Source organism: Nerophis ophidion, linkage group LG06, assembly GCF_033978795.1.
Source record: "Nerophis ophidion isolate RoL-2023_Sa linkage group LG06, RoL_Noph_v1.0, whole genome shotgun sequence".
Lineage (NCBI taxonomy): Eukaryota > Metazoa > Chordata > Actinopteri > Syngnathiformes > Syngnathidae > Nerophis > Nerophis ophidion.
This window is the reverse complement of record NC_084616.1, coordinates 15,786,735-15,814,528: the sequence shown is the minus strand read 5'-3', so window position 1 is coordinate 15,814,528 and position 27,794 is coordinate 15,786,735. Positions and strand designations below refer to the sequence as shown.

The following is a 27,794-nucleotide window of genomic DNA, read 5'->3' as shown; positions in this document are numbered from 1 at the left end:
GCCTCCTTACATTAATTTCGAGGGGACAGGATCTTTTCACGCCCCCCCCGAAGTGAATGTCTATTTATTGATCTATCTGTATGTGTCAAGATATACGCTATTACCTCTCACGCCCCCCTATTTAATAAGCACTGCGTTAAAGGGGATATTTAAAATTTGCTCCCGTAAAAAATTGAAATGTTTATTTATGTATATGTACTGTATGTGTCAAGATATATGCTATAGCCTCTCACGCCCCCTCCAATGGGGCCCCGCCCCACTATCTAAGAAGCACTGTATTAAAGGGTCTGTTTAGAATTTGCAAAAATTTTGTAGGGTGCAGAATTTTTTCACGCCCCCCTTGAAGTGAATGTCTATTTGTCTGTATATGTCAAGATGTACGCTATTACCTCTCACGCCCCCCGGGGAGATCCACCCCACTATTTAATAAGCATTGCGTTAAAGGCGAAATTTAAAACTTGCTCGCGTTCAATTTTTCTAAGGGGACAGAATTTTTTCACGCCCCCCTGAAGTGAATTTCTATTCATTTATCCATATGTATATGTAAATATATACGCTATTACCTCTCACGCCCCCCGGGGAGATCCGCCCCACTATTTAATAAGCATTGCGTTAAAGGCGAAATTTAAAACTTGCTCGCGTTCAATTTTTCTAAGGGGACAGAATTTTTTCACGCCCCCCTGAAGTGAATTTCTATTCATTTATCCATATGTATATGTAAATATATACGCTATTACCTCTCACGCCCCCCAAGGGGCCCTGCCCCACTATCTAAGACTCACTGCAAACAAGGGTCTGTTTGGAACCTCCTTATGTCATTTTCTAGGGGACAGGATCTTTTCACGCCCCACCCCGAAGTGAATGTCTATTTATTGATCTATCTGTATGTGTCAAGATATACGCTATTACCTCTCACGCCCCCCTATTTAATAAGCACTGCGTTAAAGGGGATATTTAAAATTTGCTCCCGTAAAAAATTGAAATGTTTATTTATGTATATGTACTGTATGTGTCAAGATATATGCTATAGCCTCTCACGCCCCCTCCAATGGGGCCCCGCCCCACTATCTAAGAAGCACTGTATTAAAGGGTCTGTTTAGAATTTGCAAAAATTTTGTAGGGTGCAGAATTTTTTCACGCCCCCCTTGAAGTGAATGTCTATTTGTCTGTATATGTCAAGATGTACGCTATTACCTCTCACGCCCCCCGGGGAGATCCGCCCCACTATTTAATAAGCATTGCGTTAAAGGCGAAATTTAAAACTTGCTCGCGTTCAATTTTTCTAAGGGGACAGAATTTTTTCACGCCCCCCTGAAGTGAATTTCTATTCATTTATCCATATGTATATGTAAATATATACGCTATTACCTCTCACGCCCCCCGGGGAGATCCGCCCCACTATTTAATAAGCATTGCGTTAAAGGCGAAATTTAAAACTTGCTCGCGTTCAATTTTTCTAAGGGGACAGAATTTTTTCACGCCCCCCTGAAGTGAATTTCTATTCATTTATCCATATGTATATGTAAATATATACGCTATTACCTCTCACGCCCCCCAAGGGGCCCTGCCCCACTATCTAAGACTCACTGCAAACAAGGGTCTGTTTGGAACCTCCTTATGTCATTTTCTAGGGGACAGGATCTTTTCACGCCCCACCCCGAAGTGAATGTCTATTTATTGATCTATCTGTATGTGTCAAGATATACGCTATTACCTCTCACGCCCCCCTATTTAATAAGCACTGCGTTAAAGGGGATATTTAAAATTTGCTCCCGTAAAAAATTGAAATGTTTATTTATGTATATGTAATGTATGTGTCAAGATATATTCTATAGCCTCTCACGCCCCTCCAATGGGGCCCCGCCCCACTGTCTAAGAAGCACTGTATTAAAGGGTCTGTTTAGAATTTGTAAACATTTTCTAGGGTACAGAATTTTTTCACGCCCCCCTTGAAGTGAATGTCTATTTGTCTCTCATGCCCCCCCACCACTTCCATATCAGTCCTGCTATCTGAGAAGCACCGAGCTAACTTATCTTTTCTATGACATCGTCGTCGTTGGAGAAAAATAGAATTGTCTTTAAAAAGATTAAAATTGGCACGATTGGGAATAAAAAAATTCCTTCTCTTGATGTCCTGACCTCTGACCCCAGGCGACGGTGAAGACGCTGCAAAGAGGGACAGGAAGTGGATCAACAGACCTTCAGTATAAAGGCTTTAATGGCAGGCGTGTGTTTTCATAGCAAAGTGTGTGTGTGTGTGTGTGTGTGTGGGTAAACATGCATGACCCGTGAAGGTAGAAGCAGACTTTCAGTTACCCATCATGCTTTGCAGGGCGTGTCTCAGGATGGGGGCGTGTCGTGGTCGGCCGGCGCCTCCCCCTTCCCCTCCCCCAGCAGGATGCAGAGCTCGGACAGACGCTGTTGCATCTTGGGGATTCCGGACAGCTGACTCTCCAGGCGCCGCTTCTCTTCCTGAAGGAGAAGCGGAGGGCGTCACCGTGGCAACCAAGCTGGAGTTGACAGCATGTCTTGCCGCAACTTCCCTGTCTGCCATGTGACCACGCCCGCAGACGACCTCGGCAAACAGGAAGTGGACACTGACCTGCAGCGACATCCGAGTGGAGGCGTCCAGACGCTCAAAACGCCAACCGCCTTCGCCGTCGAACTGCAGGATGTGAGAGTGGTACTTCCTGTTGGCGGGACAGTGGACAATGTTTCAAGTTAAAATACATACCGTGTATATGTGGCGGACCACAGGTGTCCAAAGTGTGGCCTCATTTTTAATTGAACTTCATGAAAATACTCTTAAAGAAAATAATAAAGTGCCATAAAAGAGCAAACAGGTGAAATGTAAGGAGAAAAAGTTGCAATGTTGACTCGGCGAACACAAAGATGCCAGGCAGGATGTTTTTTTTCTTTAAAAATGTCATTGCTCAAAAATATTAATAAATAAAAATCAATGTTAAGAATCAACAAATATAAAAAGCAAAAAAATAATAATAAATTATAATCGACGAACAGATCTGAAGTTGATCTCGAGACTTCAGTATTGAATGAGAAATTAAATATATATATATATATATATATATATATATACATGTCTTGATTGGTTTATCCAGAGAATAGTGCTCGATACCGTGGTAGAGCGCAATATGTATGTGTGGGAAAAATCTCCTGATGATTAAGGGAACCCCTCATGAAACAGTTCTGTAGAGATGAAGTAGTCTTGTAATTTTTCCCACACATACATATATATATACATACATACATATATATAAAAATATATGTATATATTTATACACACACAGTATATATATACATTAATACACATATATATAAAAACGTATATATACATTCATACATATATACATATATGTATATATACATTTAAATACACATATATGTATATACACAGAAATATATGAATATATACACATATATGTATGTATACATACATATTTGTACACATACATATATATATATACATACACACATATATAAATACATACACATATATATGTATACATATATGTACACACATATACATATATACATACATACATATCCATCCATTTTTTTCTACCACTTATTCCCTTTGGGGTCGCTTGTGCCTATCTCAGCTACAATCGGGCAGAAGGCAGCGTACACCCTGAACAAATTGCCACCTCATCGCAGATATATATACACATTTATATATATATATATATATATATATATATATATATATATATATATACATATATATATATATATATATACACACATACATATATACAGTGGGGCAAAAAAGTATTTAGTCAGCCACCGATTGTGCAAGTTCTCCCACTTAAAATGATGATAGAGGTCTGTAATTTTCATCATAGGTACACTTCAACTGTGAGAGACAGAGTGTGGGGAAAAAAATCCAGGAATTCACATTGTAGGAATTTTAAAGAATTTATTTGACCTCTGTTATTGCAAACAAAGGTTATATTACAAAGTATTGAGTTTAATTTTTGTTATTGACCAAATACTTATTTTCCACCATAATTTACAAATACATTCTTTAAAATTCCTACAATGTGAATTCCTGGATTTTTTTTTCACATTCCGTCCCTCACAGTTGAAGTGTACCTATGATGTAAATCAGTGGTCCCCAACCACCGGGCCGCGGCCTGGTACCGGGCCGTGGCCCGATTGGTACCGGGCCGCAGAAGAATTTTTTATTAAAAAAAATAAATTAAAATTAAAAAAAAATTATATTTTATTAAATCAACATAAAAAAACACAATATACACTTACAAATAGTGCAACAACCACAAAAAACTCCCTTTTTCATGACAAAAACGTCCCTTTTTCATGACAAAGAAGAAACAAAAAAAAAGAAAAAAAAAGGACACCCCCCCCCCGGGCCGCGGGACAAATTATTAAGCGTTGACCGGTCCGCGGATACAAAAAGGTTGGGGACCACTGATGTAAATTACAGACCTCTGTCATCATTTTAAGAGGGAAAACTTGCACAATTGGTGGCTGACTAAATACTTTTTTGCCCCACTGTATATATACATACATATATATATATATATATATATATATGCATACATACATACATACATACATACATACATACATACATACACACATATATAAATATTTTTTAATTTATTTTTTTTAACCCTTGTGAGTGGGACTCTTTTGGATCCCCAAGAATTTTAGTGAGATTTTTTTTTATACTGTCTTTGCCCACAAAATAATAATTAATTAAAATCAATGTTGTTATAAAATATTGACCTATTTAAGGCTCCAACTATTTTACATCAAATAATCCACTTTGAAAAAAATGTTTTAGCGGGGGACTGAATATTTCATATTTTCACAATTTTATGATAAAAAAGTAATACAACAAACAAATAAAATGAAATAAAATAAACTTATAATCTATAGATAAATCTGAAGTTGTTCTAGAGACTTGTCTTGAAAGGTAAAACAAATTAAATAAAACCTTGACTTATTTTTAAAAAGTTTTTTGGATCTCCAATCATTTTAGTGGGATTTGTTTTAAATCGATGATCATTTTAAGGCTCCAATTACTTCACATTGGATTTTTGGGGGGAAATAAAATAATGAATATTTTGTGTTTTTGCCATTATTATTATTATTCTTAGGACAAAATTTGCATTAAAGATTTTGAAAAATTGTTTTCTTCATGTTGACACATAGACCTGAAGATTTAAGCATTGATTTTTTTTTATATATATATATATATATATATATATGACCTATTTTTAACATTTTTATGACTGAGACCCTTATGGGTTCCTGGAACCAAACTTGAGGGGACCCATTATATTGGTTTTGATAATGAAAAATAGCAAAATGGCCCCCGCATACTTTCCTTTTTCAGTGTGTGGCCCTCAGTGGAAAAAGGTTGTAATAAATACTGTAAATAACAAATGGGCGTGGCCTCAGCTCGCAGCTTGGAGCTATGCTCCCCCCTGCTGGCTTGGACCTTGCACTGATGCATGTGTGTGTGTGTGCGTGCGTGCGTGCGTGCGTGTGCGCGTGCTCTGACCAGAGGGAGGGTCTGTGCGTGATGGACAGCAGCGATATCCCAGCATCCTTTGTGGCCTGGAAGATGCGTCCCTCCACGTCGATGCTCACGGCGCTGGTGCACTCGTCCAGCAGGGCGTACCTGGGCCTGGGCCAGACATGCGACCCGGTTCAGACGGAGTCATGTGACCTCGCTCTGTGGCGTGTCGGCGTGCGTTCGATGCTCACTTGTGGTAGAACATGCGAGCCATTCCCATGCGCTGCTTCTCGCCGCCCGACAGGACGTCCTTCCAGTCACTCACCGACTCCCAACCTGACACACACACACACACACACACACACACACACACACACACACACACACACACACACACACACACACACACACACACACACACACACACACACGCACACACACATTCTTGTGCTTGTTACCTTCTTGAGACCTAGGACCACCCTTTCTAGATAAATAAAGATGTGTATTTACAACATTAATAATACATATATATATTATGCAGGTATAAAAAAGTTTGTTGTGAAAAATGAGTTAGAATTTCACAAGAAAAAGATCACAATTTCAAAAAAAATCTTTAAAAATGTTGGCAGTATTATAAAAAATGTCGTCATTTTACTCAAACGCAAGTCAAAATTTTACAAGAAAAACTGAACATTTGTGCAATATTATGATAAAAGTTGGGATTTTACTCAATAACAGTCGCAATTTTACAAGAAAAGCTTACAATTTGGCAATTTTATGAAAAGAGTCGCAATTTTTTCTCGACAAAAGTCACAATTTTATAAGAAAACTGTTCAATTTTGGCAATATAATAACAATCACATTTTTACTTGGCAAAATGATGACAAATGTTATCATTTTACTCAAAATATGTCACTGTTTCAAAAGAACAACAAAAATATGGGCAATATTCTGATAAAAGTCAGAATTTTAAATGACAAATGTCACCATTTCGCATTGAAAAGTAATTATTTCACATAAAAAATTTAATAATTATACGAGAAAATATTGCAATATTGCAGAAACCGAAAGACTATGTGAAATTGTTCCTAATTTTATAAGAAAAAAGTCAACACATTGTGAGAAAAAGACTGCTTTTAGTTAAAATCCATCCATCCATCCATTTTCTACCGCTTGTCCTTTTCGTAAAATATTATTTAAAATTTTGGTGTTCAGAAATTTATTATATACTTGAAGTTATTAAAGTATGTCTTTATATACATATTTATTCATTTATTTTAATAAATTTTGGCCAAAGGGGACGCATTTCAATTTCATACAGACACTTGTTATTTCATATGTTGACCAGAGGGGGAGCACTTTTAAACGCGACACACAGTCAATGTGGAAAAATCCCTCCTTTTTTGGGACCACCCTCATTTTGATCGATGTCACCACCAGAGGTGCAAATGAGACATTCTCTATTAGATGCAATGTTATTGGGACCATGATTTATGTCATCACTCCTTCACACCTCCTCATATGGAAGCTACTTTTCCTTCTTAGAAATACAAAAACACACACACACACACACACACCTCCCTCCCTGTCCAGGATGTAGAGAAGGTGCACAGTGCGAAGGATCTCCTCCAAACAAGCGTCCGTCAGTCCTTTCTGGACCATCTGCTCCACAGAGTCTGGATAGATCACCTGATCCCTCAGAGTCCCTTCAGACATGTAAGGCCTGTACACACACACACACACACACACACACACACACATTTTTACACTGACTCACTTATTTTTACACTTGTAAGACACTTCATACAGTATGTACAGTCAGTCAAGCTTCTTAAGGTGCACACAGTTTGACCCTGGAACAGATTATTTACATGTTTTCTAATACGTTTTAAACCAGACCGGCCTTCTGGAGTACTGTAGTATTACACTATATAGTACCAGTATAACTAGTAATATTAGTGAAAGTAGCATTAGTATGTAGTATTATTGTATATTACCAAGTACCACCATAATGACAACATTAAATACAGTAGTTTAGTAGACCTAAGTATTCATCAAGTACCACCATAATGACAACATTAATATACAGTAATGTAGTAGACCTAAGTAATCATTAAGTACCACAATAATGACAACATTAAAATACAGTCGTGTAGTAGACCTAAGTATTCATCAAGTACCACCATAATGACAACATTAATATACAGTAATGTAGTAGACCTAAGTATTCATTAAGTACCACCATAATGACAACATTAAAATACAGTTGTGTAGTAGACTTAAGTAATACTTAAGTACCACCATAATGACAACAATAATGTGCAGTAGTGCAGTAGACCTAAGTATTCATTAAGTACCACCATAATGACAACATTAAAATACAGTAGTGTAGTAGATCTAAGTATTCATTAAGTACCACCATAATGACAACATTAAAATACAGTAGTGTAGTAGACCTAAGTATTCATTAAGTACCACCATAATGACAACATTAAAATACAGTAGTGTAGTAGACCTTAGTATTCATTAAGTACCACCATAATGACAACATTAAAATACAGTAGTGTACTAGACCTAAGTATTCATTAAGTACCAACATAATGACTACATTAAAATACAGTAGTGTAGTAGACCTAAGTATTCATTAAGTACCACCATAATGACAACATTAAAATACAGTAGTGTAGTAGACCTAAGTATTCATTAAGTACCACCATAATGACAACATTAAAATACAGTAGTGTAGTAGATCTAAGTATTCATTAAGTACTACCATAATGACAACATTAAAATACAGTAGTGTAGTAGACCTAAGTATTCATTAAGTACCACCATAATGACCACATTAAAATACAGTCGTTTAGTAGACCTAAGTATTCATTAAGTACCACCGTAATGACAACATTAATATACAGTAATGTAGTAGACCTAAGTAATCATTAAGTACCACCATAATGACAACATTAAAATACAGTAGTGTATTAGATCTAAGTATTCATTAAGTACCACCATAATGACTACATTAAAATACAGTAGTGTAGTAGACCTAAGTATTCATTAAGTACCACCATAATGACAACATTAAAATACAGTAGTGTAGTAGACCTAAGTATTCATTAAGTACCGCCATAATGACAACATTAAAATACAGTAGTGTAGTAGATCTAAGTATTCATTAAGTACCACCATAATGACAACATTAAAATACAGTAGTGTAGTAGACCTAAGTATTCATTAAGTACCACAATAATGACCACATTAAAATACAGTCGTTTAGTAGACCTAAGTATTCATTAAGTACCACCGTAATGACAACATTAATATACAGTAATGTAGTAGACCTAAGTAATCATTAAGTACCACCATAATGACAACATTAAAATACAGTAGTGTATTAGATCTAAGTATTCATTAAGTACCACCATAATGACAACATTAAAATACAGTAGTGTAGTAGACCTAAGTAATCTTTAAAAACAAGGGAGAAATTTAATATAACATGTGTATTTAATATATTTGGCCACTGTAACAGTACACACAGTTGGAGCAGTAACACTCTGTTTGAATGCATGAAAATAAAACACTGTACTTTCATCAAAAGAGTATTTGATGTAGCACTACATGGAGCCAGCATATCACAGTTTGAGAATCGCTAAATGGTATGTACTATTAGTGTATGTCTTACTATTATGTAGTGGTATATAGTACTACTGTAAGGAAAATGTGTACTAAAATTAGGGGATGGAATACTAGTAGTAGTAGTAGTGTATGTAGTACTAATGTATGTTGTACTATTACTAGCATTGGCATTTGTAGTAATAGTGTCTAGTGTACTTGTGTATATGTGTTCATGTAAATGCATAGTACTCATGTATGTTGTCCTCATGTAGGACTGGTGTATGTAGTATTCATGTACATACACAGTACTAATGTATGTTGTCTTAGTGTATGTAAGACTGGTGTATGTAATACTAATGTATGAAGTATTCATGTACTTACATAGTACAAATGTATGTTGTCCTAGGGAATGTAATACTAGTGTATGTAGTATTCATGTACATTGTCTTAGTGTATGTGGGACTGGTGTATGTAATACTAGTGTATGTAGTATTCATGTACATACATAGTACTAATGTATGTTGTCTTAGTGTATGTAAGACTGGTGTATGTAATACTAGTGTATGTAGTATTCATGTACTTACATAGTACAAATATATGTTGTCCTAGGGAATGTAATACTAGTGTATGTAGTATTCATGTACATACATAGTACTCATGTATGTTGTCTTAGTGTACGTAGGACTGGTGTATGTAATACTAGTGTATGTAGTATTCATGTACATACATATTACTCATGTATGTTGTCTTAGTGTACGTAGGCCTGGTGTATGTAATACTAGTGTGTGTAGTATTCATGTGCATACATAGTACTAATGCATGTTGTTCTAGTGTATGTAATACTAGTGTATGTAGTATTCATGTACAAACATAGTACTCATGTATGTTGTCGAAGTGTACGTAGGACTGGTGTATGTAATACTAGTGTATGTAGTATTCATGTACAAACATAGTACTAATGTATGTTGTCCTAGGGTATGTAAGACTGGTGTATGTAATACTAGTGTATGTAGTATTCATGTACAAACATAGTACTAATGTATGTTGTCTTAGTGTATGTACAACTGGTGTGTGTAGAACTAGTGTATGTAGTATTCATGTACAAACATAGTACTAATGTATGTTGTCCTAGGGTATGTAAGACTGGTTTATGTAGTATTCATGTACATACATAGTACTCATGTTTGTTGTCTTAGTGTATGTGGAACTGGTGTATGTAGTATTCATTTACATACAAAGTACTCATGTATGTTGTCCTAGTGTATGTAGGACTGGTATATTTCATACTAGTGTACTGTGTATGCAGTGCTATATAAGTGTGTTAGTACTAGTATTAATGTAACCAGTACTAGTGAATTCAATATCATTGTATGTATGTGTGTATTAGCGTATGTATTACTAGTATATGTAAAGGTGGTACTGGTATTATCATTCATACTGTAGCATTAGTAAATGCAATGTTAATACTCATATTAGCATATGTAGTACTGGTGTATAGAAAGCTACTACTGGTAGCATATCAATCATCAATCAATCAATGTTTACTTATATAGCCCTAAATCACTAGTGTCTCAAAGGGCTGCACAAACCACTACGACATCCTCGGTAGGCCCACATAAGGGCAAGGAAAACTCACACCCAGTGGGACATCGGTGACAATAATGACCCAGTGGGACGTCAGTGACAATGATGACTATGAGAACATGATACTGTGATACTGATGATACTGATGACTATGAGAACATATGAGAACATGATACTGTGAAAGATCAATCCATAATGGATCCAACACAGTCGCGAGAGTCCAGTCCAAAGCGGATCCAACACAGCAGCGAGAGTCCCGTTCACAGCGGAGCCAGTAGGAAACCATGTAGTACTAGTGTATGCAAAGCTACAACTAGTATTTGCATACGTAGTACTGGTATATGCAATGCCAATACTGGTAATAGCATATGTACTACCTGTGTAAAAGCCAATGTAATAATAGTGTTAGTAGTATTCAAGTACATAGCATGCAGTAGCAGTACCTTTGTGGTATGTAGAACATGTGGTGAGGTTCTGGTCGGTACAGTACACCTCCATAGACGGGCCACAGGCCGCTGAGGATTCTGAACAATGAACTTTTGCCGCATCCGTTTGGTCCCGTGATCAACACGTCCATGTCCTCGTCCACCTGTCAATCACACATATGTCAGCAGCAAGCCACGCCCACTCTACTCCTGACTGACAGCCACAGGTTACACGGCACGCACCTATGGTGTTTGGTACACAACACACAAGAATGGTGTTTGGTACACAACACACTGGTATGATGTTTGGTACACAACACACAAGTATAATGATTGGTACACAACACACAAGTATCATGTTTGGTACACAAGTACACATAAACCAAACCTTCCCCCTAACCTAAGTATTAAACATAAATCATTTGAAGTGCTTACAATTAAGTTTGTCACACCACTACCTCTCTACCAGGCTGTTATCTACCGCCTCCTCCTGGGCCCTATTCCGACTTTATCAGTGAATTTTCAGAGTTTGTCGCTGATCTAGTGAAGCATGCAGATAATATAATTATAATGGGGGATTTTAATGTCCATATGAATACCCAATCACTCTCAGACTATAACTGATGGTTCAGTGTTTGTTACACAACACACAAGTGTGGTGTTTGGTACACAACACACAAGTATGATGTTTGTTACACAAAACACACGCATGGTGTTTGGTCCACAACACACAAATATAGTGTTTGTTACTCAACACACAATTATGGTGTTTGTTACACACCACACAAGTATGATGTTTGGTACACAACACACACGTATGGGGTTTGGTACGCAACACACAATTATGGTGTTTGCTACACAACACACAAGTATGGTGTTTGTTACTCAACATATAAGTATGGTGTTTGTTACACACCACACAAGTATGATGTTTGGTATACAACACACAAGTATAGTGTTTGTTACTCAACACACAATTATGGTGTTTGTTACACACCACACAAGTATGATGTGTGGTGCACAACACACAAGTATGGGGTTTGGTACGCAACACACAATTATGGTGTTTGCTACACAACACACAAGTATGGTGTTTGTTACTCAACATATAAGTATGGTGTTTGTTACACACCATACAAGTATGATGTTTGGTATACAACACACAAGTATAGTGTTTGTTACTCAACACACAATTATGGTGTTTGTTACACACCACACAAGTATGATGTGTGGTGCACAACACACAAGTATGGGGTTTGGTACGCAACACACAATTATGGTGTTTGCTACACAACACACGAGTATGGTGTTTGTTACTCAACATATAAGTATGGTGTTTGTTACACAACACACAAGTATGATGTTTGGTACACAACACACAAGTGTGGGGTTTGGTACACCATCCATCCATCCATCCATTTTCTACCGCTTATTCCCTTTTTGGGGTCGCGGGGGGGCGCTGGCGCCTATCTCAGCTACAATCGGGCGGAAGGCGGTGTACACCCTGGAGGTACACAACACACAATAATGGTGTTTGTTACACAACACACTAGTATTGTGTTTGTTACACAACACAGAAATAGTATGATGTTTGGTACACAACACACAAGTATTGTGATTGTTACACAACACACTAGTATGGTGTTTGGTACACAACACACAAGTATTGTGTTTGTTACACAACACACTAGTATGGTGTTTGTTACACAACACACTAGTATGGTGTTTGGTACACAACACAGAAATATTATGTTTGGTACACAACACATAAGTATTGTGTTTGTTACACAACACACAAGTATGATATTTGGTACACAACACACAAGTATGATGTTTGGTACACAACACAGAAGTATGATGTTTGGTACACAACACACAAGTATGGTGTTAGCTACACAACACACAAGTATGGTGTTTGTTACTCAACACATAAGTATGGTGTTTGTTGCACAACACACAAGCATGATGTTTGGTACACACCACACAAGTATGGGGTTTGGTACACAACACACAATAATGGTGTTTGTTACACAACACACTAGTATTGTGTTTAGTACACAACACAGAAATAGTATGATGTTTGGTACACAACACACAAGTATTGTGTTTGTTACACAACACACTAGTATGGTGTTTGGTACACAACACAGAAATATTATGTTTGGTACACAACACACACGTATTGTGTTTGTTACACAACACACTGGTATGGTGTTTGGTGCACAACACAGAAATATGTTTGGTACACAACACACAAGTATGATGTTTGGTACACAACACAGAAGTATGATGTGTGTATTTAAGCACTACTAGTGGAACAATCTTCATCACTTCTACTTCCTGCTTGAACATCACAGGAATTCAGTGAATGCTATTCATTGTGTACAGTCACACACACACGCACACACACACACACACACACACACACACACACAGAGCAGTATTTATGAATGAGCTGCTGTCATTTGCAATCTGACCTTTGCCCTCAGCTGGTGGCATCTCTGCATGTGCTAAACTCTGATGTCACACGTGTGCAAACACTGACCCCTGGTGGTCAATCGAACATACTGCACCTCATATGAGCATGTGTGTGTGTGTGTGTGTGTGTGTGTGTGTGTGTGTTTGTGTGTGTGTGTGTGTGTGTGTGTGTGACCTGGATGTTGAGGCAGGACACCACCACGTCTCCTGTGGGTGTGATGATTGGCAGGTTCTCACAACGAATCCCCTTCTCCACGCTGATCACCTGACCTGCAGGAGGAAGTCATGTGACATCAGCTTTTGATGCGCCGTCAGTCCTTCTTGTCTCTGATTGGCTAAGACTCTCTAAACACGTGGTCAGGCTAACAGTGCTAACATCAGCGGCCTCACCTCTCATGCCCAGATGACCGCAGACTCTTTGGCCGTGCTGCACCACGGCGCCCCCTGCTGGCTCCTCCCGCTCCCCGTCCGAGGAGCGCTGGTAGACGCCTTCCTTGACGTCCTCGAAGACGTTCAGCATCTGGGAGACACGAGCCGTGTATCCTGCCAGCTCTGTGACCTGGGTGGACACATGCTTAGCGTTAGGGTGTTAACGAAGAAGGGGGGTAGGGGGTGGAGTTTCACCTCTTTGTAGGAGCTCATGATCCTCTCCACGGCGTCGGCGGCGGCGTTGAGCAGGTTCCTGGCGGTCGTGAAGGCTTGCGTCCTCTCGCTCACAAGCTCCTCCTCCTTCATCACCATGGCCGCCTGCTTTACCTCCTCCGAGTCTGGTGATATCAGAGGGTCAGAGCGAGGTCACGTGTCGGGCTGCAACTATCCATTATTTTAGTCATCGAAGCCTATTTTAGGGAAAACAGTTTAAATAAATAGTTTTCTAATTGCCATTACCTTTGTTACCTTCTTTTTACTTTTTATTTACATTTGTTTACCTTCTTTTACCGTTCATTCACCTTCTATTTATCTTCTTTTACTTTGTTGTATTTTTATATAGTTTCAATTGACCTTTTTTACCCGTTTAAAACTTATTTTCACATTATTTTACCTTTTATTCACCTTCTACTTACATACTTTTAGCTTTTGTTTACCTTGTATTTAATTTTATTACCTTATATTATCTTCTATTTCATTTAATTGACCTTTTAAGTTATTTTATCTTATTTACCTTCTTATACCTTTTTATTTTACTATATTTTACCCTCTTTTTACCTTTTATTTACCTACTATGCATTTGTTTACCTTCTATTTAACTTTTTTAATCTTCTTTTATCTTGTATTTACTTTTGACCTTTTTAGACTTTCTTTTACCTTCTATTGATCTTTTACGTTTTATTTATCTTATTTTACATTTTATTTAACTTTTATTTACCTTCTAAATACATTCTTTTACCTATTATTTACTTTATATATAACTTTTTTATTTAGTTTTACCTTTTATTGACCTTTTTTTACTTTCTTTTACCTTGTATTTACCCTTTTTACATTGTTTTACTCTTTCGCAACTTCTTTTCACATTATTTAACCTTCTATTAAACTTTTTCATTTTATTTACCCTCTTTTACCGTTTTTTTTTACTTGTTTTACCGTCTAATTAGCTTATTTTACCTTTAATTTACTTTGTTTTTTTTTAATATATTTTTTACCTCCCATTTAAATTATTTTACCTTCCATATACCCTTTACATTATTTTACCATCTATCAAACTTGATTTACATTTGTTCACCTTCTAATTACCTTTTTCTACATTTTATTTACCTTTTTTTAACCTTTTAATTACCTTTTACTTACCCTTTAGCTTCTTTCACCTTGTATTTAACTTGTTTACCTTTTATTAATCTTATATTTACCTTTAAATTACCTTATTTTACCTTCAGTTTAACTTCCTTGCCTTCTTTGACCATCTATTTAACTTGTTTTACATGTATGTACCTTTTATTTACATTCTTCTAAACTTATTTTATTTTGTTTACCTTTACCTTCTATGTACCTAATTTGACCTTTTCTTTACCTTTAATTTACTCTTTAGTGAAGTGAAGTGAAGTGAATTACAATTTTATACTTTCTATTTTAATTACTTTTAACATTATTTTACCTTTTATTTACCTTATTTGACCTTCTAGTTACCCTTTACAATTTTTTACCATCTATTTAACTTGTTTCACATTTGTTTTCTCTCTATTTACCTTTTTTGACCTTTAACCTTTACCTTTTTTACCTTCCATTTAACTTCTTTTTTTTTATTTACTTTTTTAGCAGTCCGTATTTGATAAATTTTTAATTGTCAGTCTCACTAAACAATTAATCGAAGCATCAAAATATAAGTCAAATATTTTTTCTAATGGAATAAATGGATGAATGGTTTCATCCCAACTACATATTATACTGTATACTAACTACACTATATACTATACTACTTCACTACTACTGTATACTATACTATTACAGTATACTATGCTACATACTATACTACTACAGTATAATATACTATACTACAAAAATTGTGTAGAACAGGAACACTGATGGGTCGCCACAAGGCGCCCCGTAAAATATGGGAAAAAGGTAAACGATGGGGGAGGATGAGTAAAAAAAGGGTGTTGGATAGGGGGTGGGGTATGTGTGCGAATTGTATATTTTTTGTGGATGCATGAGTTTGTGTGTGTGCGTGTGTGCGTGTGTGCGTGTGTGTGTGTGTGTGTGTGTGTGTGTGTGTGTGTGTGTGTGTGTGTAAGCCTGCCACGTGTCTCTGTTCCGCGGCCTTGATGTTGTCAGTCAGTCCAAAGTCAACAACAAACACAAGTGCGTGTCCATGGGCGACAAGAAGGGAGTGTGTTGTGTCTTCGCCGCACTGTATACTAGATCCTCCACTACTACTGTATACTATATTATATACTCCACTACTACTGTATACTATATTATATACTCCACTACTACTGTATACTATACTACTACTGTATGCTATATGCCCCACTTCTACTGTATACTATATTATATACTCCACTTCTACTCTATACTATACTATTATTGTATACTTTATACTCCACTATTTCTGTATACTATACTACTACTGTATACTATACCCTCCACTAGTACTGTATATTATTTACTATACTACTACTGTATATTATATAATATACCCCACTACTACTGTATACTATATCCCCCACTAGTACTGTATACTATACTATTACTGTATACTATACTATATCCTCCACTACTACTGTACACTATATTCTCCACTAGTACTGTATACTATACTACTATTGTATACTATACAATATACTCCACAATTACTGCATACTATATTACTAATGTATACTATACTATATCCTCCACTACTACTATATACAATATACTCCACTAGTACTGTATACTATACTATTACTGTATACTATACAATATACTCCACTACTACTGTATACTATCTCCTCCAATACTACTGTATACTATTTCCTCCAATAGTACTGTATACTATATTACTACTGAATACTATACAATATACTCCACTACTACTGTATACTATACAATATACTCCACTACTATGGTATACTATATCCTCCACTAGTACTGTATAATATACAACTACTGTATACTATATTACTACTGTATACTATACTATATCCTCCACTACTACTATATACTATATTCTCCACTAGTACTGTATACTATCCTATATCCTCCACTACTACTATATACTATATTCTCCACTAGTACTGTATACTATACTACTGCTGTATACTATACAATATACTCCACTACTACTGTATACTATCTCCTCCACTACTACTGTATACTATACTACTACTGTATACTATACAATATACTCCACTACTACTGTATACTATATCCTCCACTAGTGCTGTATACTATATTACTACTGTATACAATACAATATACTCCACAACTACTGTATACTATATTACTACTGTATACTATACTATATCCTCCACTACTACTATAGACTATATCCTCCACTACTACTGTATACTATATACTCAACCATTACTTTATAGTATACTACTTCTGTATAATATACAATGTACTCCACTACTACTGTAAACTATACAACATACTCCACTACTACTGTGTACTAGACTATATCTTCTGCTAGTACTGTATATTATACTACTACTGTAAATTAAACAACATACTCCACTACACCTGTATACTATACTATATCCTTCGCTAGTACTGTATATTATACTACTACTGTATATTATACAATATACTCCACTACTACTGTATACTATACAATATCCTCCATTACTACTGTATACTATACTATATCCTCCACTACTACTGTATACTATATACTCAACCATTACTTTATAGTATACTACTTCTGTATAATATACAATGTACTCCACTACTACTGTAAACTATACAACATACTCCACTACTACTGTGTACTAGACTATATCTTCTGCTAGTACTGTATATTATACTACTACTGTAAATTAAACAACATACTCCACTACACCAGTATACTATACTATATCCTTCGCTAGTACTGTATATTATACTACTACTGTATATTATACAATATACTCCACTACTACTGTATACTATACAATATCCTCCACTACTACTGTATACTATCTCCTCCACTACTACTGTATACTATACTATATCCTTTACTACTAATTATTATATATTATACTACAATTGTATACCATACAACATGCTCCACTTCTACTGTATACTATATAACATACTCCACTACTACTGTATATTATACAATATACTCCATCACTACTGTATACTTTACTATATACTTCACTACAACTGTATGCTATACTATATACTCCACTACTAATGTGTACTATACTATATCCTCCTCTAGTACTGTCTAATATATTATATATTCCACTACTACTGTATACTATACAATATACTCCACTACTACTGTATACTATATCCTCCACTAGTACTATACTATACAATATACTCTACTACTACTGTATACTATACTGGTCAAATGCATACCTCGTGTGTGTGTGACAATCATTGGTAATTTAACTTTTACTATAGTAAACTATACTATATCCTCCAGTACTAATGTATACTATATATTATACTACAACTGTACACTATACGACATACTCCACTTCTACTGTATACTATATAAAATACTCCACTACTGTATACTATACTATATGCTCCACTATTACTCTACACTATACAATATACTCCATTACTACTGTATACTATACTATATACTCCACTACAACTGTATACTATACTACTACTGTATACTATACAACATACTCCACTACTATTGTATACTATACAATATACTCCACTACTACTGTACACTATACTATATACTCCATTACTACTGTATACTATATTATATACTCCACTACTACTGTATACTATACTACTACTGAATAACTATACAATATACTCCACCACTATTGTATACTATACTATATTACTGTATATACTCCACTACAACTGTATGTATACTATACTACTACTGTATACTATACAGTATACTCCACTACTACTGTATACTATACTACTACTGTATACTATACAACATACTCCACTACTACTGTATACTACACAATATACTCCACTACTACTGTATACTATACTACTACTGAATAACTATACAATATACTCCACTACTATTGTATACTATACTATATACTCCACTACTACTGTATACTACACAACATACTCCACTACTACTGTATACTATACTACTACTGAATAACTATACAATATACTCCACTACTATTGTATACTATACAATATACTCCACTACTACTGTATACCATACTACGACTGTATACTATACAATATACTCCACTACTATTGTATACTATACTATATACTCCACTACTACTGTATACTATACTATATTATATACTCCACTACTACTGTATACTATACTATGACTGTATACTATACAATATACTCCACTACTATTGTATACTATACTATATACTCCACTACTACTGTATACTATACTATATTATATACTCCACTACTACTATATACTATACTACTACTGTATACTATACAATATACTCCACTACTACTGTATACTATACTACTACTGTATACTATACTATATTATGTTATATACTCCACTAGTACTCTATACTATACTATATACTCCACTAGTACTGTATACTATACTATATACTCCATTAGTACTGTATACTATGCTATATACTCCACTAGTAGTGTATACTATGAAGTGTAGATATGTTTACCGTATTGGGAGTATCCGGTGGCGGTGATGATGGGCACGGCGACCATGACCAGACCGGAGGCGCTCCACACGTACTTCATGAGGAACTGCTCCAGCATGACGTACCACAGCCGCTTCAGCAGGATCTGATGGATCTGGTGCGACAAGGAGGTGTAGCTCCTCTGCAGCTGGGCCAGCTCCACCTACCAAACAAATGCACCTCACGTGAGCGGCGGGACGGGGGAGAGGATGTGCGGGGTGCTCACCGCGTGGCCGCCGTAGAAGGCGATCTCCTCCGAGTTGGCGATGATCCGCGAGTGCATGTGCCTCAGGTCGCCTTTGCGCCGCGCCTCCTCGGCCACCAGCTTCCCGAAGCGAGGCGAACACGAGCGCAGCACCTTGGCCGTGAGCGCCACCACCAGGCCGGCGATGACCGAGGGCCAGGTGGTGTTGGCGCCTGCGCGGGGGGGGGGGGAGACGGACAAACGGCGCTCGTCACTCACATCAGGATGGGTGGGGGGAGCAGGTGTCAGACCTTTGGAGTGGGCGGCGCCCAGCAGCGTGTAGCCGGTGACCGCCACGTCCAGGATGGGCTTGGTCAGGTTGGAGTAGAGGTGGGCCACTGACGCCGAGAACATGACGATGTCCTCCGTCAGGGACTGGTCCGGGTTGGACAGGCGGCCGTCCATGTTGCTCACTCTGTAGTAAGTCTGACAGGGCGTGCGCGTCACTTACTGGTCCCGCCCCTCCCTGCCCCTCCCACATACCTGATTGGTGAAGTAGAGCTGGTAGGCGTGGCCGACCAGGCGGCCTCTGAAGCGCAGGCTCAGCTGACCCTCCAGGAAGCGGATGGCGCTGTTGATGAAGGTGGCGGGGACGGCCACCAGCAGCCACTTGAGGAGCTGCAGCACGAAGGCGCGCGGGTCCTTCTTCACGATGGACTTGACGATCATGCCTGCGCACGCCAACCAAACACAGGCTCTACTCAACTGCAGAGAGTGGCGGGCCTTCGGGATGTCCCCAAGAGCTTGCGTCTTTTACAAACCCCGTTTCCATTTTAGTTGGGAATTGTAAATATAAACGGAATACAATGATTTGCAAATCCTTTTCAACCCATATTCAGTTGAATATGCTACAAAGACAACATATTTGATGTTCAAACTGATAAACTTTTTTTTTTGGCAAATAATCATTAACTTTAGAATTTGATGCCAGCAACACGTGACAAAGAAGTTGGGAAAAGTGGCAATAAATACTGATAAAATTGAAGAATGCTCATCAAACACTTATTTGGAACATCCCACAGGTGTGCAGGCTAATTGGGAACAGGTGGGTGCCATGATTGGGTATAAAAACAGCTTCCCAAAAAATGCTCAGTCTTTCACAAGAAAGGATGGGGCGAGGTACACCCCTTTGTCCACAACTGCGTGAGCAAATAGTCAAACAGTTTAAGAAAAACGTTTCTCAAAGTGCAATTGCAAGAAATTTAGGGATTTTAACATCTACGGTCCATAACATCATCAAAAGGTTTAGAGAATCTGAACAAATCACTCCACGTAAGCGGCATGGCCGGAAAATAACATTGACTGACCGTGACCTTCGATCCCTCACTGTATCAAAAACCGACATCAATCTCTAAAGGATATCACCACATGGGCTCAGGAACACTTCAGAAAACTACTGTCACTAAATTCAGTTTGTCGCTACATCTGTAAGTGCAAGGTAAAGCTCTACTATGCAAAGCGAAAGCCATTTATCAACAACATCCAGAAACGCCACCGGCTTCTCTGGGCCCGAGATCATCTAAGATGGACTAATGCAAAGTGGAAAAGTGATCTGTGGTCTGACGAGTCCACATTTCAAATCGTTTTTGAAAATATTCGACATTGTGTCATCCGGACCGAAGGGGAAGCGAACCATCCAGACTGTTATCGACGCAAGGTTCAAAAGCCAGCATCTGTGATGGTATGGGGGTGCATTAGTGCCCATGGCATGGGTAACTTACACATCTGTGAAGGCACCATTAATGCTGAAAGGTACATACAGGTTTTGGAACAACATATGCTGCCATCTAAGCACCGTCTTTTTCATGGACACCCCTGCTTATTTCAGCAAGACAATTCCAAGCCACATTCAGCACATGTTACAACAGAGTGGCTTTGTAAAAAAAGAGTGCGGGTACTTTCCTGGCCCGCCTGCAGTCCAGACCTGTCCCCCATAGAAAATGTGTGGCGCATTATGAAGCGTAAAATACGACAGCGGAGACCCCGGACTGTTGAACGACTGAAGCTCTACATAAAACAAGAATGGGAAAGAATACCAATCTCAAAGCTTCAGCAATTAGTTTCCTCAGTTCCCAAACGTTTATTGAGTGTTGTTAAAAGAAAAGGCGATGTAACACAGTGGTGAACATGCCCTTTCCCAACTACTTTGGCATGTGTTGCAGCCATGAAATTCTAAGTTAATTAGTATTTGCAAAAAAATATACAAAGTTTATGAGTTTGAACATCAAATATCTTATCTTTGTAGTGCATTCAACTGAATATGGGTTGAAAAGGATTTGCAAATCATTGTATTCCGTTTATATTTACATCTAACACAATTTCCCAACTCATATGGAAACGGGATTCGTACAACGCTGCCTTTTATTTTCTCCTGTGCACACTTCCTGCGCAAGTGCAAAACCAAAACACACACACGCACACACACACACACTGACCATCCAGGGTGGCGACATAGATGGACAGGAAGGTTCTGGAGATGAGCGTGAGGGAATGCAGGACAAGCACGGCCACCTCGGGACTAAGTAACCGTGGAAACAACAACTTCAACAGACCGGCGAGCTGCACCATGAACTCTTTATTCACGGATGGAGACCTACACACACGCACACACACACAAGGTTCATGTAACAGGTCACAAACAAAAAGTACACACAAAGTCACACACCTGTTGTGGCTCCTCTTGTGTTTGCTGGCGTCCACAGAGGGGTCACTGACCACACCCACAGGGAGTTTAGCCCCGCCTTGTTTCTTCACTGCAGAGCCCCCCTGAAAAACAAACCAGTGAATGTGTGTGCGTGTAAGTGTGTGTGTGTGTGTGTGTGTGTGTCCTCACCCAAATCTGCCTCCAGGCGTACGGCGACAGTTTCTTGATGGCGTAGGCGGCGAGCAGGGCGGCCGTCAGGGTTTTGAGGCGCGAGCTGCGCCTCAGCGGAGCGGGCAGTTTTTGGTAGGCCAGCGCCATGGTGGCGGACAGTTTCTTCCCACCGGGGGTCCGCCAGGGGGGCGCGAGCAGGAGTCAGAGTGGTGAGGCCGTCGTCATGTCGACCCGCACTTGAAAGACAAACGTTTACAAACATTGACAGAGTGAGGACACCATTTTGGAGAAAATGGACATGTTTAGCTGACAGTAATGCATGTTACATGTATGTTACAGGTACATGAATGATGCTAAAGTAGGTTACATACATGTTACATGTCTGTTACATGTATGTTACAAGGTACATTAATTATTTTAATGCATGTATACATGTGTGTTATTTATTTCAATGCATGTTATTATGCAACATAATTAAATTTATGTTACATGAATGTGTGTTTCATGTTTATGTTCATGCATGTTACCTGAATGTTATTTATTGTAAACATGCATGATATTTTTGTCGATGCATGTTACATGCAACTTAACCGTGTTAAATATATGTTACATAAATGTGTGTTTCATGTTTATGTTCATGTATGTTACCTAAATGTTACTTACTGTATGTATGTTACAGTAATTGTATACGTGCGGGTTAATTATGTTGATGCATGTTACATGCAACTTAACAGTGTTAAATGTATGTTACATGAATGTGTGTTTTACATGAATGTGTGTTTCATGTTTGTGTTCATGGATGTTACCTAAATCTTACTTATGTATGTTACAAGAATTGTATACATGCAAGTTAACATTTCAAAGTATGTTACATGCAACTTAACAGTGTTAAATGTATGTTACATGAATGTGTGTTTCATGTTTATGTTCATGGATGTTACCTAAATGTTACTTATTTATGTTACATGAATTGTATATGTGCTAGTTAATTATGTTGATTAACTATAATACATGCATATTACATGTATTATACCTAATTGTTCCTTAGGTATTACATGCAACTTAACAGTGGTAAATGTATGTTACATGAATGTGTGTTTCATGTTTATGTTCATGGATGTTACCTGAATGTTACTTATGTATGTTACATGAACTGTGTACATGCAAGTTAATCATGTCAAAGTATGTTACATGCAACTTAACTGTGTTTAATGTGTGTTACATTAATGTGTGTTTCATGTTTATGTTCATGGATGTTACCTGAATGTTACTTATGTATGTTACATGAATTTTATACATGCAAGTTAATCATGTCAAAGTATGTTACATTCAACTTAACTGTTAAATGTGTGTTACATGGATGTGTGTTTCATGTTTATGTTCACGGATATTACCTGAATGTTACTTATGTATGTTACATGAATTGTATACGTGCAAGTGAATCATGTCAAAGTATGTTACTTGCAACTTAACTGTGTTAAATGTGTGTTACGTGAATGTGTGTTTCATGTTTATGTTCATGGGTGTTACCTGAATGTTACTTAGGTATGTTAAATGAATTGTATACGTGCAAGTTAATTATGTTGATGCATGTTACGTGCAACTTAACAGTGGTAAATGCATGTTACATGAATGTGTGTTTCATGTTTATATTCATGCATATTACATGTATGTTACCTAATTGTTACTTAGGAATGTCATATGAATTGTATAGATGTGTGTGTTAATAATGTGGAAGCATGTTACATGCAACTTAACCATGTTAAATGTATGTTACACAAATGTATGTTTCATGTTGATGTTCATGCAAATTACATGTATGTTACCTAATTGTTACTTAGGTATGTCATATAAATTGTATACATGTGTGTGTTAATTATGTTGATGCATGTTACATGCAACTTAACTGCGTTAAATGTATGTTACACGAATGTGTGTTTCATGTTGATGTTCATGCATATTACATGTATTATACCTAATTGTTACTTAGGTATGTTATATGGATTGCATACATGTGTGTTTTTTATGTTCATGCATGTTACATGTATGTCACCTAAATGTAACTTAGGTATGTTAAATGATTTGTATACATGTGCAAGGTAATTATGTTGATGCATGTTGCATGTAGGTTAATTGCGTTAAATGTATGTTACATGAATGAGTGTTTCATGTTGATGTTCATGCATGTTACATGTATGTTACTTATGTATGTGTTATGAGTTGTAAACATGCCTTTTATTTATGTCGATGCATGTTACATGCGATTTAACAGTGTTAAATGTATGTTACATGAATGTGTGCTTCATGTTTATGTTACCTAAATGTTACTTACTATATGTATGTCACATTAATTGTATACGTGCGAGTTAATTATGTCAATGCATGTTACATGCAACTTAACTGTGTTAAATGTATGTTACATGAATGAGTGTTTCATGTTTATGTTCATGCAAGTTACCTGAATGTTACTTATGTATGTTACATGAATTGTATACGTGCAAGTTAATTATGTTAATGTAATACAACACGCAACTTAACAGTGTAAATGTATGTTACATGAATGTGTGTTTCATATTTATGTTCATACATGTTACATGTATGCTACCTGAATGTTACTTATGTATGTTTTATTAATAGTAAACATGCATGTTATTTATGTCGATGCATGTTACATGCAACATAACCGTGTTAAATGTATGTTACATGAATGTGTGTTTCATGTGGATGTTTATGCATATAAATGTTAAAGATATGAATTGTATATCTGCGTGTTAATAATGCCAATGCTTGTTGGATGCAACCTAACAATGTTAAATGTACATTACATTAATGTGTATTTCATGTTTATGTTCATGCATGTTACATGTATGTTACCTGAATTTTACCTATGTATTGTAAACATGCGTGTTATTTATGTCGATGCATGTTACATGTAACTTAACCGTGTTAAATGTATGTTACATGAATGTGTTTCATGTCCATGTTCTTGCATGTTACATGCATGTTACTTGAATTTTACTTATGTATTGTAAACATGCATGTTATTTATGTCGATGCATGTTACATGTAACTTAACCGTGTTAAATGTATGTTATATGAATGTGTTTCATGTTCATGTTCATGCATGTTACATGTATGTTACCTGAATTTTACTTATCTATTGTAAACATGCGTATTATTTATGTCGATGCATGTTACATGCAACTTAACCGTGTTAAATGTATGTTACATGAATGTGTGTTTCATGTTTATGTTATTGTTCATGCATGTTACATGTATGTTACCCAAATGTTACTTATGTATGTTACAGGAATTGTACACATGCGTGTTATTTATGTCGATACTTGTTGCATGCAAATTAACCCTGTTAAATAAATGTGTGTTTCATGTTTATGTTATTGTTCATGAGTGTTACATGTATGTTACCTGAATGTTACTTAGGTATGTTATATGAATTGTACACATAAATAAATGATAAATGGGTTGTACTTGTATAGCGCTTTTCTACCTTCAAGGTACTCAAAGCGCTTTGACACTACTTCCACATTTACCCATTCACACACATTCACACACTGATGGAGGGAGCTGCCATGCAAGGCGCCAACCAGCACCCATCAGGAACAAGGGTGAAGTGTCTTGCTCAGGACACAACGGACGTGACGAGGTTGGTACTAAGTGGGAATTGAACCAGGGACCCTCGGGTTGCGCACGGCCACTCTACCACTGCGCCACGCCGTCCCGGTACACATGCGTGTTATTTATGTCGATGCTTATTGCATGCAAATTAACCCTGTTAAATGAATGTGTGTTTCATGTTTATGTTATTGTTCATGCATGCTACATGTATGTTACCTGAATATTACTCATGTTGTATATGAATTGTACACGTGTGTTATTTATGTCGATGCTTGTTGCATGCAAATTAACCCTGTTAAATGAATGTGTGTTTCATGTTTATGTTATTGTTCAAGCATGTTACATGTATGTTACCTGAATGTTACTTATGTATGTTATATGAATTGTACACATGCGTGTTATTTATGTCGATGCTTGTTGCATGCAAATTAACCCTGTTAAATGAATGTGTTTCATGTTTATATTATTGTTCATGCATGTTACCTAAATGTTACTTATGTATGTTACATGAATTGTACACACGCGAGTTATTTATGTCGATGCTTGTTGCATGCAAATTAACCCTGTCAAATGAATGTGTGTTTCATGTTTATGTTATTGTTCATGCATGTTACATGTATGTTACTTAGGTATGTTATATGAATGTGTGTATTTACAAGTTGCAGATGGTCCCAACACAACATTCAGGTGACATAACGATCACGTGACAGCATCGAAAGTGACCTACTGTAACGCGGCAGTTCACTTCCTCCTCTCCTTGATCAATATCGCAAAAGTGTCGTAATGTCGCACTTTGAAGTGAAAGTTGTTGTTGTTGTTGTTGTTGTTGTGACGGCGGCACCGTTATCCTGTTGTGTCCGAGCGCAGCCTAGCAGCCTGCTAACTGCACCGAGCCAGGAAAGAGGAACTCATTCGAGGGTTGTTTAGTTGGGTTCGTCCCGTGCCGACCTTCTGGTTCCGAGGCGAGGCTTCGGTTCGGACGTCGGCTAAAGCTAACTAGCCCAACTTTGTTCGTGTGGTCCGAACATGAAAGTGCTCAATTTCCGGTCCGGCGTCCTTCGTTTGAGCCTTTGGACCGGAACACGACACCAGGCTGTCACAACACCGGAAACACAAGCCGACGAGCCGTCTGACGTCACGGGTAAGTTAGCGTTACCTGAGAGCACAGTCCAATACTAACACTTATATGTGTCCTCTCCTCGCTGCCTTGCACACTACTCCTACCTCCTACCTCCTTTTACAACACAGC

At 37.2% G+C, this 27,794-nt stretch overlaps 1 protein-coding gene across 2 annotated transcripts; it reads right to left on the bottom strand.

Moving 5' to 3' along the window:
* Positions 1-77: 77 nt before the first annotated feature.
* abcd1 (ATP-binding cassette, sub-family D (ALD), member 1) lies at positions 78-27,767 on the bottom strand. 2 transcript variants are annotated; one of them, XR_009807082.1, is made up of 19 exons: positions 27,273-27,767; positions 22,928-23,145; positions 22,760-22,860; positions 22,530-22,687; positions 20,578-20,765; positions 20,346-20,520; positions 20,077-20,267; positions 19,833-20,013; positions 14,236-14,378; positions 14,002-14,170; positions 13,787-13,881; positions 11,152-11,297; positions 7,084-7,229; positions 5,758-5,842; positions 5,552-5,677; positions 2,603-2,690; positions 2,317-2,472; positions 1,195-2,166; positions 78-737 (listed from the first exon to the last, which is right to left on the bottom strand). XR_009807082.1 is itself a non-coding variant. In XM_061902771.1 (18 exons), the coding sequence occupies exons 2-17, from the start codon at positions 23,054-23,056 to the stop codon at positions 2,341-2,343; spliced, it is 2,253 nt and encodes a 750-aa protein (XP_061758755.1). In that variant the 5' UTR covers positions 23,057-23,145; positions 27,273-27,767; the 3' UTR covers positions 78-2,166; positions 2,317-2,340. The 2 variants fall into 2 exon arrangements, 1 of the variants encoding a protein (XP_061758755.1); XM_061902771.1 differs by having other exon boundaries at positions 78-2,166.
* Between the last annotated feature and the right edge of the window lie 27 nt (positions 27,768-27,794).

What these genes read in the sequence shown, in the direction of transcription:
- abcd1 (XM_061902771.1), bottom strand. Translation starts at nt 23,056, where the DNA reads ATGGCGCTGGCCTACCAAAAACTGCCCGCTCCGCTGAGGCGCAGCTCG. An exon ending in GCTCGCATGTTCTACCACAA is followed by an intron (nt 5,678 to 5,757) that starts GTGAGCATCGAA and finishes TGTCTGGCCCAG; the next exon opens with GCCCAGGTACGCCCTGCTGG. An exon ending in ACGCACAGACCCTCCCTCTG is followed by an intron (nt 2,691 to 5,551) that starts GTCAGAGCACGC and finishes TCCCGCCAACAG; the next exon opens with GAAGTACCACTCTCACATCC.